General features: G+C 53.6%; 1 protein-coding gene across 2 annotated transcripts in view; it reads left to right on the top strand.

The window, feature by feature from the left end:
* The window catches only part of Ccdc33 (coiled-coil domain containing 33), a 105,328-nt gene that overhangs the window by 82,943 nt on the left and 6,410 nt on the right, over positions 1 to 15,975 (top strand). The window contains exon 1 of one of the 2 annotated variants that reach the window (XM_048793013.1): positions 7,325 to 7,439. The exons of the other annotated variant lie outside the window; for it this stretch is intronic. Coding sequence (XP_048648970.1) covers positions 7,371 to 7,439 — 69 coding nt within the window. The 5' untranslated portion in view covers positions 7,325 to 7,370. Of the gene's footprint in view, positions 1 to 7,324; positions 7,440 to 15,975 lie in introns of those variants that run through there. 2 annotated transcript variants of the gene reach the window in all.

The raw sequence follows: 15,975 nt of genomic DNA, 5'->3' as shown, positions 1-15,975 counted from the left end.
GGCAGGGGCCGTGGTGAGGGGCCACAGTGAAGCCCCTCCCTCTGTCTTCTCCTTTATGGGGGTGGGGACTCACTCAGGAAGCTGTTAGGCTACCCCCCTCAAGCCCTCCCCTCCCTAGGACAGAGCCACCTGGTGCTGCCACCTGCTCTGAACTCTTCCATGGCTCTGTGTCCCTCAGCATGAGCCCCTCTGCCTGACACCTTAAACTCTGCACCCCAGTCCTCTCTCACTGAACCCAGAATATTCTACCCAGCCCCACCCCACCAGGCTCTCAGCGCCAGGGCTCAGCTCTCTGCCCCCTCCACCCTGTATCCCCTCCCTACCCCTGCCCTGTGCCTAGTATGTAGGGGAGACTACATAAGTGTGCACCCACTGAATATATCCCTTACCCCTTCTAAAGCAGCTGTCTGGACCAGGGTGGTCTGGGGCACAGAAGAAAAGCTTGTTTCCTACTCAGCTCCCAGCCACTTCCTGTGGGAACCTCAGTGTTTTTAGCTGTGAAATGGGGATATGCTGATCTATACCCCACAGGCTCTATACCCCTAGCGCCTGGAGAGGGCTCTGTGGGTTATGAAGTCTCCTGTGTCTTACTTTTCACACAGGGGGAGAGAACAGCGTAGGAGAGTAGCTGGGTGGGCCTTGGTGGGTCTGGGGTCAGGTGCCACCTTTCTCACCCTCCATGACCCTCATATGAGACACCTATCAGCTGCTCCAGAATGTGTGGGTCCCTGCCTTGCTCATTTCAGAGTCCCTCATGTTGTCCACCAGCCATCTCAGCAGGAGGGACCTACACCTGGAAAGGCAGAGGGGAGCTGGAGGGCAGCAAGGAGCAGGACTGGAGACCTGCTTGGTGCAGATGGTCCAACTAAGCAGAATTTGGATTCTGAGAGTGATCCTGGGCCTGGGTGGGTAGGGGCCATCCTAAGAGGCCCAGTGAGGAGGGTACCCCCAGGCAGGGAAGCCCCTTTCCTCATTGCCACCTGCATCTGTGAGGGTCTAGGCCCTGTATCTCCATTACTTAGGAAGAGCACGGGACACGGGCGTAGTGTTGAAGGAGGGCACAGCGACACTTCCTACAGGGGGGTGCTCAGGGATAGAGGAGGCGGGTCATGAGGCAGAAGAGTGGTCATATAAGGCTTGAGAGCAGGCCGGGTGAGGAGGGGACTCTGAAGGGGCCAAACTGCCTTGAGGCTCAAGCCTCAACAGGCAAAGACAAACACAGGGATTTCTGGAAGCCTTGCAGAATTCTGAGAGCTGAAGCACTCTGTGAAGCCATGGGGCGACTCGGAGCCTGGTAGAAATTGAATGTTTTCCAGCAACACAGGGCTGGAGGGTTGGGGGGTGGGCAGTGGGGACTCTGACCAGGGCCAGAGGCAGGAAAGGCCATCTAGCCAGGGAGGACAGTTGGGCCAAGGAATAACAGACCCTAAGAGAATCCGGATGGGGCCTTGGAGGTAGCAACAAGGTAGTTGGGACATGCCCATTCCCAGGACAGGACTCCCCAGGCAGGAACTTAAAGACGCCCCAGCCACGCCACCTCCCCCACCGCAGTCTGCTTCCTCTGGCTCACTGGCCTGGGCACTGGGAGCAGAGGACCCCTCCCTCTCCGCTGGGCTTTCCAAGGCAGGCTTTACAGGGGCTCAGAGGCCTCACTTTCTTTCCCCTTCCTCCATCTCCCCCATGATGGCTGAACTATCCTGTCACCCATCCCTCCTCACCACTCCTCCCAAGATTCAAGATAATCTGATCCAGCAAGGGCTCCTTCTCCTGGGCAGAGACCTGGCAGGTGCCCCCAGGATCCTGGCCTTCCACAGCCCCTGCCTCAAGCTTTCGTTCTGTCCTGCAATGGAGGCGATGAATGGGAAACAGTGGAAATATAGGTTCACAAAATAATGCAATGAGGAGGGTGAAATAGTGTCCAAATGAGTAGGATCCCCATCCCTCTGGGACCACAGTTGCTGTCCCCTGGAGTCAGGTTGAGTGGCTGGAGTAGCAGGGAGGCTGCGCCCTGGGGAGCCGCGGTCATCGCAGGAGTGTATCTGGAAGGACTGTGGGGATTCTGGCTGGGAGCAGCTGATTTGGGGAGCCAGGATTTTGCTCTGGTTGGATGCTAATAGGAGGGAAAGGCAATTCTGTGAGTGAGTCTCCTGATAGAAGGCATTTCTAGAAGGCAGGGGTGATGACATGAGGCTAAAGCGGTCGCTGGTAAAGCAGCAGCAGTCACTCATGTTGATCAGAAACAGGAGAGGTTTGGTTATTTTTGTGGCTTGGACAATGCTCATGTTTTATCTGTGTGCGGACAGTGGTCAGAGAGTGGCCTTGCATGGTGCTGGGGAATTATGTCCAACAGGAGAGCACCAGGGACCCCCTGTGGCGAGCCAGCACCCACACTCACGCTCCACATGGCAAGCGCCTTGCTCAACACTAGAGACACTGCTTCTTTAATCTTCTTACAACCCTCTCCCCATTGTCCAGATGAGGAAACTGAGGCGAAGAGAGGTAAAGTGCTCACTGAGGTCAGCAGTAACTGGCAAATCTGCAGCATAAACCCAGAGCTCTCTGATTCCAAAGTCCATTTTGCCCCCTGCCCTTGCCCTGGAGATTGAGCCTCTGTGGGATCTTCGGTGTACATGGCCCCAAATTGTGCTCCCCCTGGCAACCCAGTTGGGCATCTTTCACTGCAGGGACTCAATACTGCTGTCATAGGCCAGTAGCAGTGTCAGCAGCCACCTCAGCCCAGGCTGGTCCTCTCCGCCTAGAGGTGTGAGGGGTAATGAGGCCCCGTAATTAAGGTTTCTGGAGATACGACCAGGAGATTTATAGACAGGCTTTGTCAATAACTGTGCTCCTGGCTGCAGATCCAGCAAGACATCGATAAGTGCTCGTTACAGCGTCTCCCCGCTCCCTGTCCTATCCCCACCAACCCCTCCCAAGCCTGTCAGCCGCCTGTTCACAGCGCCTGTGTACACAGGCTTCGCTCAATTAATTTGCACTTGTTGGCACCATCTGTTCTTTTCATGTGTCCTTATCAGGAGCATGTGGGTCCTGCCTCCTCCTCAGACTCGCTCCAGAGCAGAGAGGGCAGCACTCCTCCTCCAGGCTCGGGCTCCCAGGCAAGGTCACATCTCAGACTGGGCTCCTTGGGTTGGGCACAGTCTGCCCACTCAGTCTAGGTGAGGCTTCGCCTCCCTCCGGGACCCCACGAGCCCTTTCCCTGGTTCTGGGAGGCAGGGCTGCCATTCAAGTTCCATCTCTGCTCCCAAGCTTGAGGTTTGGCAGATCCCTGCTCCAAGAACAGTGACACCTTTGAGTTACAGGGTTGAGAAATGGCTGAGAAGTAACTTCCATGTCTCTTATTTCCCTTGAGAAGAATCAGTGGAGGGCTGGACAGGGGCTTAGATTGGACAGCTCCCTGGGTGGGTGAAATAGGGGCATGGCCTGGTGACTCCAGGATGCCAAGGCAGGTGGCACACCCAGAAAACTGAGACAAGGTGGCATCTCAAGGATGCCTTCCCCCCGCTGTCCCCAACTTATGGTTTTGGGCAGCCAGCCTCCCAACCTACTCTTCTCTGGGCTATTCTTTGCTCCGGAAGTCCTTTCAGCCTCTTCTGGCTCTGAGATTGCTTTCTGACCTCCACACAGGATTGTGACCCTGAAGGGCTGTGCATGCTGAGTCAGCTCTGCGACCAGTGTCGGGGGAGGCCAGGCAACCTCTTGCGCTCTCTGGCTCTGTTCTCCTGCACAGCACACTGTGTGTGCTTCCAGGGCCACTGGGCCTAATAACGGGAGAGCCTCATTCACAGTCATGCTTGGTGTCAGCATGTAGCTCCAGCCCAGCCCAACCTGACTGTAACAGGCTCCATGGCGACTGCCTTAGCCTGTCATTCAAGGCCTCGGTGATTAGACCCTGCAGCTGCTCCCGCCTCATCTCCCACCACCTGTCCTCAGCACACATGCTGACCGTCCACAACACTCCCCTGGCATGCCAGATGCGTCCCACCTTTACACAGTTGCTCCTGCTGCCTCAGGACAGTACCCCTTCCATACTCCTGAATCATCTGACACACTCCTCCTCATCCTTCAAAACCTACCTCCAGCACTGCGACATCCTCTAGCAGCACACCAAAAACCATGGTGTGAGCATTCAGGAGGACGGCCTCAGACTGTGCCAGCCTGACTCAGAGCCGTGGGGGTGTGGAAAGCACAGCACCCAGTGGGGCTCTGGGAGATAGGGTGTAGGGCTCAGTGGGAGCCATTGTGGGGGACCAAAGAGGCACCTGGACCTTCCTGCAAGGCTGACTTCACGCTTGGGAGTGAGACCTCTCCCCCAGCCAGCTGAGCATGGTTACCAGCATCCTGCAGGCCTCACCCTGATTTCAGCTGAGCCTGGGACTGGCAGTGGGGCAGTCCAGTGAGGAATCTGGAAGCCTGAGACCTGACCCCGTGGACTGAGCACCAACCCAGGGTCTGAGGAAGTGGCTAAGAGTGCAGACTCTGGAACCAGCTCCCCTTCTCAGGAAAGTCCCCTAGCCTCCTTGTGCCTCGTGCTTCACCTCTGTAAAATGGGCATGCTGTAGCAACTTCCTTAAGCTGCTGGAAGGTTGAGGTCAGATTCATCTGTTGGAAGTGTAAAGAACGAGGCCCTGATGAGCACTTGTTATCTGCTGGGTTCAGGCTGGAGAATTGAGGAAAAAACAGCCCAGGAAGATGGGAGAGGCTTTGTCAGCAGAGAGTGAAGCACCTTATCCTGTTAGTGGAGGGACTGCATGGGGGAAGCCACAGAAGCAAGACCCAAGTGGAGCTCTTTATGCCCCCAGAGGTTCTGAGGCTGCGGGAAGTAGGTGGGCCTGGGACAGGAGCTGAGCTCGCTCTTGCTCTACCAGTGAGTTACATCCTCAGCCCTTATAATTTTTTATTCTGAGACAGGGTCTTCTGAGTTGTTGAGGCTGGCCTCAGATGTGTGATCCTCTTGCCTCAGCCTCCCAAGTCGCTGGGATTTCAGGCATTCTCCGCATATCCCTGCTTGGGTAGCTGTACTATGAGGCTGGAGATCATAGGGGACCTTGACAGCCAAGCAGGGCAAAGAAAGTGTGAATAAAGCCCCGATGCTTTGGGATCTCTGTCTTCCTTTGCTCTTCCTACTCTGCCCTGCTTTCTGGGACCCATCCTGAAGGACACTCCCCAGCCCCACAAAGAACCCTCATCTTCACATAGGAATTCTTTCGTGTGTCCCACCATGCTTTAAGAGTCAGGGAAAGGGCCAGGGAGCTCTTCAGCACCCATTTCATAGATGAAACTCCCGAGCTTAGGCTGATCTACCTGGGGCCCACCTGGGCTTCAAGGAATAGGCAGACGTGAGTCGTTCGAGGGTGCAGCTCCCCCTCCCTCTCAGCACCCTACACCTGTTCTATGTCCAGTGATGGACCCCTGAGGATCCGCACAGGTGCCCCTCCTGCCTCTTACTAGAGCAGGCTGGAAGGCAGCCATGTCTGAGGCCTGGCTGGCTCAGAGGATGCCTCCATGTGGTGCATTATTGATGGGGCCTCTAATTGTGCGTTTCCCAAAGTCTACAGGCCTTTGATGAAAAATTCATGGCACGCCCGAGGATGGGAGCAGATTCGATCGATTGGCAGCTCAGCGGGTGCAGGGCTGGGTCCCTCGCGGGGAGGGGTGGCTGAAAGCTGGACTGGAGGGGGCGTGGGTCTGGGTCAGTGTGGCCTTGCTCCCAGGCTCTGGCCCACACCACAGGAAGCAGCAGCCCATTTCTCTGACAGGGAGGGAGTTCCAGGGCAAGATCAGAAGGGTTAGGGTCCCTATCTGGTACACCAGCTGGGCGACTGGCACCATCAGGGAGGGTGGCTCCATGTCAAGTGTTCTTCTCATCTCCCTGGAAGAGTGTTAGTCCCTCCAAAGCCTTCCACGAGCAGCACACAGAGCAGGGAGTGATGTTTGGGGAGTCATTTCCATGTGGCAGGTACTCTGCTCAGAGCTTTATACCCACAACCTCACGTGGTCCCCCAACAGCTCCATGAGATGGGTGCAGAGAATGCTCCATTTTACAGAGGGGAAACTGAGGCTCAGAGATGTTAAGTGATCCGTTCAAAGTCCCCAAACTAATGAATAGCAGAGCCCATGGTCTTTCTGCTTTGCCAGGCCAGCTCAAATCTGGGCTCCAGAGCAGGGTGGGGGTTTTTTTCAACGCCTCTGCCCATCCTTCTTACACTAAGAAACCTCGCTAAGAGGGGCTGGGATGGTAGCTCAGTGGTCAGGCACTTGCCCAGCATGTGTGAGGCACTGGGTTCGATCCTGAGCACCACAAAAAATAAACAAATAAAATAAAGGCATTCTGTCCATCTACAATTAAAAATATTTAAAAGAAAGAAACCTCACTCAGGAAAAGTGAATTAAGTGAAAAGTGAGGCCTGCAAATGAAGAGGCAAAACCCTCCAACACTGGCAAGACAGACGCCCCATTGGTGGAGATTCTGACACAGGTAGAGGACTCGGACTGTCCAGTCAGGTTCTGTAACTGTGCCACCATCAAGGCCCCAGAGAACCCTAAACATTCATTAAGCAAGTAACCAAATATTTATCAAGTTTCAGCTCCAGCCAGGCATCTGCTGGCTCCCCATCCTGAAAGGCTTGGGGCTGAGCTGGCTAGGATGGGCCAAGAGCCCCCACACCCTCCGGAGGGGTCTCTGCAACCAGGCTGAGGCTGTTCTGCCTTCCTGACTACGCGTTTCTAGGTGGTGGGCTGGCTTGTTTGGGTTTGTTTTCCCTTTGCTTCCCAGAGAGATCCTTCTAAAAACACCCACCCATGTCTGCTGAACTAAAGAGAAAAGAATTTGTCTGGACCATCAGGAAGGCAGAGCCTGGGAGGCCCTAGGGGCCAGGCGTGGGACCCTGAATCCTACTGCGCAGCTGCAGAGAGGAAAGTGAGCCCAGCTTGAGCAGCTGCGGGAGGGAGGTGCCTGAGAACATGGGGGTGCAGAGAGAGGGAAAACTGAGAGGTAGAGGGTCAGGGATGGAGAGGGCGAGGCTGAGCGGGAAAGAAAAAAGCATGGGGAACCAAGGGCACAAGTGGAGAGGGAAGGGGGAGATGAGTAGGGAGGCTGAGGTGTAGCTAGAGGGCAGGCTGGGGGCAGTCAGAAGCCCGGGGTCCTAAAGGGCCGCCATAGCCCTCCCCAGGAATGAGCCTAGCCTGATTTCAGCCACCCACCCAGGTGCCCCCTCACTCTGGAACAAAGGGGAAGTGGCCCCATGGGCTGCCTGCTTCCAGCTCAGGGCTGGGCTCCATCACTAGGCAGGCACTTGTTGTAGCAACAGTCCCTGGGGACCCAACCCCGGGGAACAAGACTGCTAGCAGCAAAGATGGGGGAGCCAGGGGCCCCACCCCCTCTAGCCCCTAAAGCTGCTCTGGACCTGGTTGACAGCAGCTCTGTAAGTCTGCCCCCACACCCACTTTTCCTGGGAGATGAGTCTGTTCACCTAGCAGGCAGGTATGTAGGGGTGTGTTGCCAGGCAACCACTAGAGGTATTCCTGGAGCCTTGTACAAGTGAGAGGCAAGGAGGCAGGAGACCAAGGCACTGGCTTCTAGATGTCTACAGTCACAGGAACCTTCTGCAGAACCCCTAGCCCCAACCAGGGCCTCTTGAGCCCACAGCCAGAATCCAGAGAGGGAAGAGAGCAAGATTTCTGGGGAAATCACCTTAAGTGACCCTTGTTTCTTGCTAACTGAGCCCTGACTCTGGCATCTTGGAGGTCCAGCCCCAGATCCCAGTCTGGGCTAGCCTGGGAGGGTTTGCTGATAGCACAGACATGGTATAGGGCTGTGAGGAAGAGTGGAGGTGGCAGATGGAAGCATTCAAGAAGAAGCAGATTAGTCCCAGGCTGTGGGCTTGGGTGATAACAATCTTTTAAATTCAGGACCCCATTCCCAAAGTATTTCTTCTTCTACACCCAGTAGGTGTCATCTCCCTAGAGGCAGATGAGGGCCTACGGAGTGGCAAGGGCCTTTCTGAAGGTCATCCAACAGCTATGGGCAGAAGTGAGATTAGAACCCAGGTTCTGGACCCCTGCCCACACTCCCCCCTTCGACACACACACCACAAGAAGCAAGCAATCAGAGGCATCCAGACTTTAACCAGGGGGTATTCTGGTAAGAGGTGACCAGGGGGAAGGGTTCTTTGTGGAAGACTGAACAGAGCCACTTTGGGGAGGAGTCTATTCCCTCCCAGCCCCCTGGATGAGCACCCAAATGTCCTTGGACTGGAAACAAGGGCCAGCCCCAAGTTTCTATCAGCAGAGGGAAGGCTCTGAGCCACATACCAGAGGAGGAGTTGATAGCTGAGCTTTGATAAAGGTTTGATAGTTGAGCTTTGAGGGGGGTTTTCCGGAGGAGATATTCCTAGAGGATTGGGGTCCAGAGTGGAGCCTTATAGATTAGGCAGGGTTGAGAGAGGCCTAGGGAAATGGGAATGGGAAGCCAGTATCTTTCAGGAAGCCCCACCCCTATGATCACCCCAGCCTCAGCCCCATTGTCCAGGCCTGGTCCAATTAGCCTGCCTGGCTCCTGCAGGGGCCAATTAGACAGGGACTGGGGTCAGCTGCCGGCCAAGGCCCCGCCGCCCCTCACCCCTTGGAGCTTCACCAAGCCAAGCACAAAAGCTTTCTAGACACCATCTCTGCTGCTGCAGGAAGGGAAAGAAAGAACAGAAAAAAAGGGAAAATTCATTCCTTTTGTTTCTTTGCTGTAACCTTGGGCCAAACAAAGAGGCAACTGCCTCCCCCTCCCTGGGAGCGTGGCTTCCATAGAGCAGGGGAACCTGTTTTAAACAGCAAAGTGCACAGATTTATAGTGGCTGGGAGGCCCAGCTGATGTCCAAAGGAAATAATTTCAGAAGCAGGACTTGGGGTGAGGAGGGCCCTAGTTCTAGAACATTCTGTGACTCCTGACTGTTCTCTGTTCAGAAGCAGAGCTCCCAAGCCTGGCACTCCAGGTACCACTTCCCCAGCTGACCCCACAGGCGAAGCCTGCTCCAACTCTCTAGCCAGAGAGATCTATGTGCTTTTCTGATCTACCCCCCAAAGTTCAGGCCTGTGCTGGCCTCCATATCTGTGCTCAAGCCATTTGCCCACCTCAAATACCACCCAGTCCAGTCAAATCTTACCTCTGCTTCAAAGACCTGGCTCCAGCCTCTCCCCTGCCCTTTGCCTCCTAGTTACACTTCCATGTGTCCTGTGGCGAGTCCCCACCTTCCTACTGGCAGCTCTCTGAGGACAAGTTCTCCCCTCTCCAACAGAGCTGAGCTTAGTGCAAACCCTGGCTGCCAGACCTTACTGGGGCGGAGGTGGAAGGGAGAATATAACAATACACAGCCCAGAATGGGCTTGGGGAGCTGGGACCACCTTGTGGTAGAAAGTAAAGCAAAGACCACCAGTGCCACGCTTCCCCCAGATTCTCACTCTCTGGCCAAGGTCCCATCCCAGAGACCGCCCTGGCCAAACTCTGCAGCCCTGCTCTCTGGAACAGGGTCTCTGCCGCAGGGCCACACCCTATGCCTGATCCAGCTTGGCCTCAGTGTCCCCCCCAACAGGGGCTCACAGACCTCCCTTGCCTGCCCTCTGGTGGTAATTAAGTTCAAAAGGGAATGGAGGGAAAGAAAGAGGCTTGCTCACTCCATTCTTTTGTCATATTGTCCCACACTGGGTAGAAGGAGAGCTTGGCTGGGTGGACAGGAGCCAAGGACAGAAGGGCCAAGGTTCAGGTGACATCATCCTGGAAGTTCCTCTGAGTAAGGGGACTGCTTAGCCACAGTGAGCTTCAACCCCTGGGACATAATGGTCTCATCTAATCTTCAGTCACAACCCCCATTGACTCCCAGGCTTTGCTGGGACAGACCATTGGGACTGGGCTTTTGCTCCCAGCTCCTTGATCTTGGGACAAGGGTGGGAATGAGGTCAGCACCAATTTGTGTAAACTGAACATTTCCTTTGGGGACAGGGAAGAGATTGAACCCAGGGACACTTAAGCACTGCGCCTCATCCCCAGACCTTTTTAATTTTGAGACAGGGTCTTGCTAAGTTGCTGAGAGACTCATTAAGTTGCTGAAGTTGGTTTTGAACTTGCTATTCTCCTGCCTCAGCCTCTGGAGCCACTAGGACTGGAAGTATGCACCACTGCACTAGGCTCTGTTTTATTTTAAAGAAATATGGTTAATTTCCTTATTTTTTTCTCTTTTTTCATTTTTATTGGTGTATTACAATTGTACATATTTTAGGATTTGTTGGTACATATTCATAATGCACACAATATGGTAATATAATTTGGCCAATATCACTCCCCTGCACTCCCCTCTCCCTCCCCACGTCCTCCCCGCTGGTCCCTTCCCTCTATTGATCGCCCTTTGATTTTCAGGAGATACCCTCCCCCCATATCTTCCTTTTCCTTTTTCCTCTCTAGTTTCCACATATGAGAGAAAACATAACAACCCTTGACCTTCTGAGTTTGGCTTATTTCACTTAACATAATGATCTTTATTTCCATTCATTTTCCTGCAGATGACATAATTTCATTTTTCCTTATGGCTGAATAAAACTCCATTGTGTATATATACACCACATTTTCTCTAGTCATTCATCTGTTGATGGACAGATTCATTCCCTTTAAAGGTGTTGAAAAACTTAGTCTAGCAAAAGTGGCTTCTTTGACATCCTGAGGGCTGGACTGCCAGGAGCAGCACCTTGGCCAGTGCTTTGTCTGAGAAAGGCAGACAGGTAGACAGGTGCGCCCAGGAGCTGGAAGGAAGTTTGTAGCTGGTGTCCAGCAGATGGGAGATGCCAAGCTGGAGTGGCTCAGGGGTGGCTGCTGGTCAGAGGAGGTAAAGCTTCAAAGACAGAAAGGGGCCTAGGGAGCCTAGGCACAGGGCTCAGTTCTGAAAGGAGGTCTAATTGTGCTGTTCCTGATTCCTTGAAGTTCAAAGATGGAAATTTATTATGAAGGGCTTTGTCCAAGAGGCCAGGGAAAATGTTCTAGTATCTATTGCTACATAGTAAATCACCTCCAAAACTTGGTAACTTAATCATTTTTCCTTTTACCATTACATCTCACAGTGCTGTGGGTCAGGCACTAGTCAAGACACAGCAGGAAGGGCTCCTCTCTACTCCAAGTTGTCCAGGTTTTCAACCAGGGTGACTTACAGGGCAGGGCTAGAACAGATGGGGACCAGGTGCACATGCACATGGCTCTTTCCCACACGGTTAGTTGGGCTTCCTTATAGCATGGTGATCTTGGAGACACAGGACTTCTCCCTGGGGAAAGAACAGTATTCTGGGAGGGAAGGGGAAGCTGCAAGGCCAGTGATGAGGGAAGGGGGCTTAGACTCCACCTCTCAATGAGAAGGAGTAACAGCATTTTCCACCATCTTCTGACCACCACAGAAGAAGGGCATGTTTTGAGGCAACACAAAGAAAATCCAACTGAAAAGGAAGGCAGAGAACTAGGAGGCCTACCTAAAGAAGGAGGCTGCAGAGAGCAGACTGGAGAGCCAGGAGGGTGGCAGGGGAAGTGCCCTCTCTGGGCAGAGGAAATACATGTAGAGAGGGTGGGTACACCACATGAGCTGGTTGATCAGGAGCAGAGGGATATCATGAGGAAGTAGAATTGCCTCTCTGCCTTGTTTAGTGTCAAGACCTGGCCAGGCCCAAGGGCAGGACTCTTTCTGACTCAGAAAAGTAGCCACCATAAATTCTAAGGGCACCTCATAGACCTGAGAGGATGGGATGGCTCATGGGCTGTATGGACATGCCTTCCCTCTCCAGTGGGCATCTTGCCTAGAAGTAACCTCAGTCCCTGGTGAAAGGAGAAAGTCAAGTGGCATCTTACCTATCACTTTGGACATGGTAGTTCTAGTCCCCCCAACACTGGGCTCCACAGGACACTCCCTCCGCAAATGCCTAGAGACTAAGTCCAGGCACAGTTATGCCCCTCATGTATGAGGCAATGTTGACCAGACCACCTGGCCTTCTGGCCCCAGGGCCAGCTCCCTGCTCAGCAAAGTTGAGTGGAAATGCCTCTCTTTCAGACTCATTCCAATCACAGGGCAAAAACAAAACAAATAAACCATAGGGCCTGGTCGGTAAACAGACATTCAACAAAGGGTAGGTATGTCATTAAGGCACTCCAGGGCTTCCTACACAGAGAACATGTGCTAGGTAGATAGAATTTTGTCTGGTTTGCAAAGATTTAGGCTGTGCCTCAGGCACCTGCTGCTGCTCAGGCGGGAAGAGTTGGGGTAACTTCGAGATGGGTCTTATCCCAAACCCCTTCCTTCCACACTCATCCCTGGGGCTGGTACAAGGCAGAGAACCCAGCTGAGGTTCAGGATGCACTGTGTGACCTCAGGCAAGTCACTGCACCTCTCTGGTGTTCATGGATGGTTCTTAACAGAAGGCATCCCTTAGAACCTCTAAATGGGAGTTCCAGGGCAGGAAGTCTGGGAAGGCCAGCTGCATCCCCTGGAGAGGGACGTATGTGCTGGGGGCTGGAGAGTGAGACCCTCCCCACCCAGTACACACATTCCTCTGCAACCTAAACTGTGGGGCTTGCCTCAGTTTTGAGACTGAAGGCTGGAGCCCAGCATCCGTGGGAGGCTGCTGCCCTCTGCCGGCTGAAGAGGCTAATCACATACAAGTGACCTGAGCCTCCAGTGTGGATTTGGGGGCCTGGAGACACAGAGGTTGGCTGCCTAGGGAAGGGCAAAGAAGGGGAGAGGGTGTGTTCCCAGGCCAGAAAACCCAGCGGCCTGGCGCAGCCTCATGCCCACCCTCTGTGCCCACTCCAGCCTCCTTTAGGAAGCTCTCTGCACTCTGGCTTGGCCAGCCTGCTCCCGCCCCCTTTCCGCCTACCTCTCTGGCAATTGCCCCATCTTGAGGGCTCCTAACCCTCCTTCACCTCCCCCCCACCCCCACCCCGATTCTGAAGATCTGCTCCCTTCCCCAAGACTCCAATGTCACTTCCTGGGGGCTTGTCTTCCCACCTCTTAGCCCTCTACCCCTGCACACCCTCTGCTGTGCCCAGTCCTCATGGGCAGCCCCTTCCCCCATCTCCATGCCCAATGCCTCTGCCCAGTGAGGGTCCCTTTGTGTCTCACCCTGCACATTGCTCTTGGCCTTCGTCTCCCCTGTCTGTCCTTAGTTCTGGGCATCCAGAAGGGTCTTAGCCCACCCTGTCTGGCTTTGGCCTTTGGTCAGCCTGCAAGATGGAGACCTGCCCTCTTTGGCCTGTCCTGCTGCTTCTCCAGTCGCATCACCTCCCCTTCCCACACTCTGCCCTCCAGTAGCTCACCTGCTTTGTCCATCGTCACACATTCCCACATCTTTGCCTTTGCCATGGTCTTTCCACCTGGGAGCCGTCAACCCCCACCCCCCACATAACACCTACTCATCCAAGAGCCAGCTCAGGTCATCGCCACCTCCAGGAAGCAGAGCCTCCTCTAACCCCCTCTGTTATAGATACTTCCTATCATCTCTCAGTGTAGAGAGAAGACGACTGCAGGCAGGGAAATTCTGGGCTCAACTGTGCTCCACGGCACAGACCTGGCACTCAGTGGCACTCTTTAAGTGTTGATCCTGTTTATTGTGCTGCTTCTGATGTAGGCACTATAACTGAATCTCTGAAACCTTGAGAATGCTATTACCAGTCTCAGTTTCCTCATGTGCACACTGAGGGCATACGGGTCCTTCTGCTCAACATGGTTGGTAGTGGCCACAGGTATATTTGAAAGCCCCCACTTGGTAATGGGCCTTAGATTCTGCCATAGAGCTTCTTATTTGGGAGGGAGGGAGTTAAGCATTGTCCTCTTCAGGCTCTTGTAAGAGATAATCCCTTCCCTTCAACCTCATTGGAAACTGGGCTTTGGAGCCTGTAAAATGGGTGTAATCCCATGAGCATACTTTTTGTACCCAGTGCCCCAGGGCTATTATAAGAATAATTTTTTAAAAAAAAAAATCATTGATGGTGCACACCTGTAATCCCAGTGACTCTGGAAGCTGAGGCAGGAGGATCTCAAGTTCAAAGCCAGCCTCAGCAACTTAGCAAGGCCCTAAGCAACTCAGCAAGACCCTGTCTTTAAATAAAATATTTTAAAAGGCTGGGGATGTGGCTCAGTGGTTAAGTGCCACCGGGTTCAATCCCTGGTACAAAAAAAAAAAAAAAATCATTCAAAAGGGCTCATTCAAAAGGGAGGCACCTAGGAGCCAGCTCATCTCATGTCCCATCACTCTAGAGTAACCTTGAAGGAAGTGATTTTCCCATCCCACATGAGGACAGCAGGCTCAGAGGACAGCTGCCACCTTTTCAGAGCCAAAGAAGTGGTATCAGTGTGGCAAAGGCTGCTAGCACTCAGTGGCCACTGACCAGCTTAAATTGGGGCCTCTGCCATTTCTCCTCTCAGCAAGCTCTGAGGGTTGGGGTCCTGGTCATGGGGGTGTCAGTGGGTAAGGTAGGTGCAGTGGGTGCTCCAGGATCAGGCATGATGGCTTTGGATTTTAGGGTCATTAACCCTGCCTCAGCCTCCCAAGCAGCTGGGATTACAGGTGTGTGCCACCGCTCCCAGCTCCCTCATGTTCGTTTCATTTCACAATGTGCCAGCCCAGAGAGAAGTCAGCCGCACCCCCAGCAGACTGACATCTGGGGAAGAAAGGGAGCAGACGGCTCAGTGGGCTGGACCACAGGGAGAATCTGGGACATGGTGTCCTGTGTGATCTCAAGGCTAAGCTGTGACGCAGAGCATGGCCCTGAAGGCCAACCTGGCTCCAGGCTGTAGGGAGAGGTCAGGGCTGCCCTGTGGGCTGTGGCCTCCCAACTCAGCTGGGTTGCCCAAGATCCTCTGCTCAGCTGAGGAGGATGGGCCAGGCAGAGTAGTGAGCCAAGGCCAAGGGGCCACTCTCCAGCAGGCTCCATCTGGCTGAGGGGGAGCTCCCCCCGCCAGAAGCCCAGCTCTTACTCTGTCACTTCCTTTCTTGCTCTGGGTCTCAACTTTCTTCATCTGTCAAAGGGGTGTTAATTATTACAGAGCTCTGCTTAACCAACCCCCCACCCCCACCCCAGACTGGAGTTGGAGAACAGTGGGCTCTTAGAGAGGACACTTCCCTGAATGAATCAGACTCAAGGGGTGGGCCAAGAGGCTGGCAGCCCTTCCTCCCGGGACTCTGCCATCCGTACACAACACACACACCAAGTTCTGGATGGGAGCATCTCAATTTCCTTCATGCTCATTTTTTTTTTTTTGATACGGGGGATTGAATTCGGGGGCACTTAACCATTGAGGCATGTCCTCACTCCTTTTTTTTCATATTTATTTTTTAGTTGTAGTTGGACACAATACCTTTATTTTATTTATTTATTTTTATGTGGTGCTGAGGATCGAACCCAAGGCCTCGCACGTGCGAGGTGAGCGCTCTACCGTTGAGCCACAGCCCCAGCACCCCAAAAAATACTTTTTGTATTTTATCTAGAGACAGGATCTCATTGAGTTGCTCAAGACCTCACTAGGTTGCTGAGGCGGGCTTTGAACTCAGTATCCTCCTGCCTCAGCCTCCCAAGCAGCTCGGATTATAGGTGTGTGCCACCGCTCCCAGCTCCCTCATGTTCTTTTCATTTCACAACAGAGAATAGCCATCTCTGTGTTGGCACAATTAATTTTAGGCCATTCTTTGTGATTACTGCCTATAGAATAGACGCTAAGCAGACCTAAGCTGAACTGCAATGAGCATCCTTGAACAGCGTGTGTGTGTGTGTGTGTGTGTGTGTGTGAAGGAGAAAACCCTAAAATCCAAGAAACCTATTTGGATGCTGTTGTAATTGTCCAGAGCAGACATGATAAGAGGTTGGACCAGACCTGGGAAAGAATGGAGGAGAGCGATTTCTTTTGCTGAAATGTGGTGGGCCTTCTCCAGCCAGTGTACTGGGCCTCC

The sequence above is a fragment of the Marmota marmota genome, unplaced genomic scaffold (genome assembly GCF_001458135.2).
Source record: "Marmota marmota marmota unplaced genomic scaffold, marMar, whole genome shotgun sequence".
In the NCBI taxonomy this organism is placed as follows: Eukaryota; Metazoa; Chordata; class Mammalia; order Rodentia; family Sciuridae; genus Marmota; species Marmota marmota.
The sequence above is the reverse complement of the archived record's forward strand: the minus strand, read 5'-3'. Positions and strand labels throughout refer to the sequence as shown.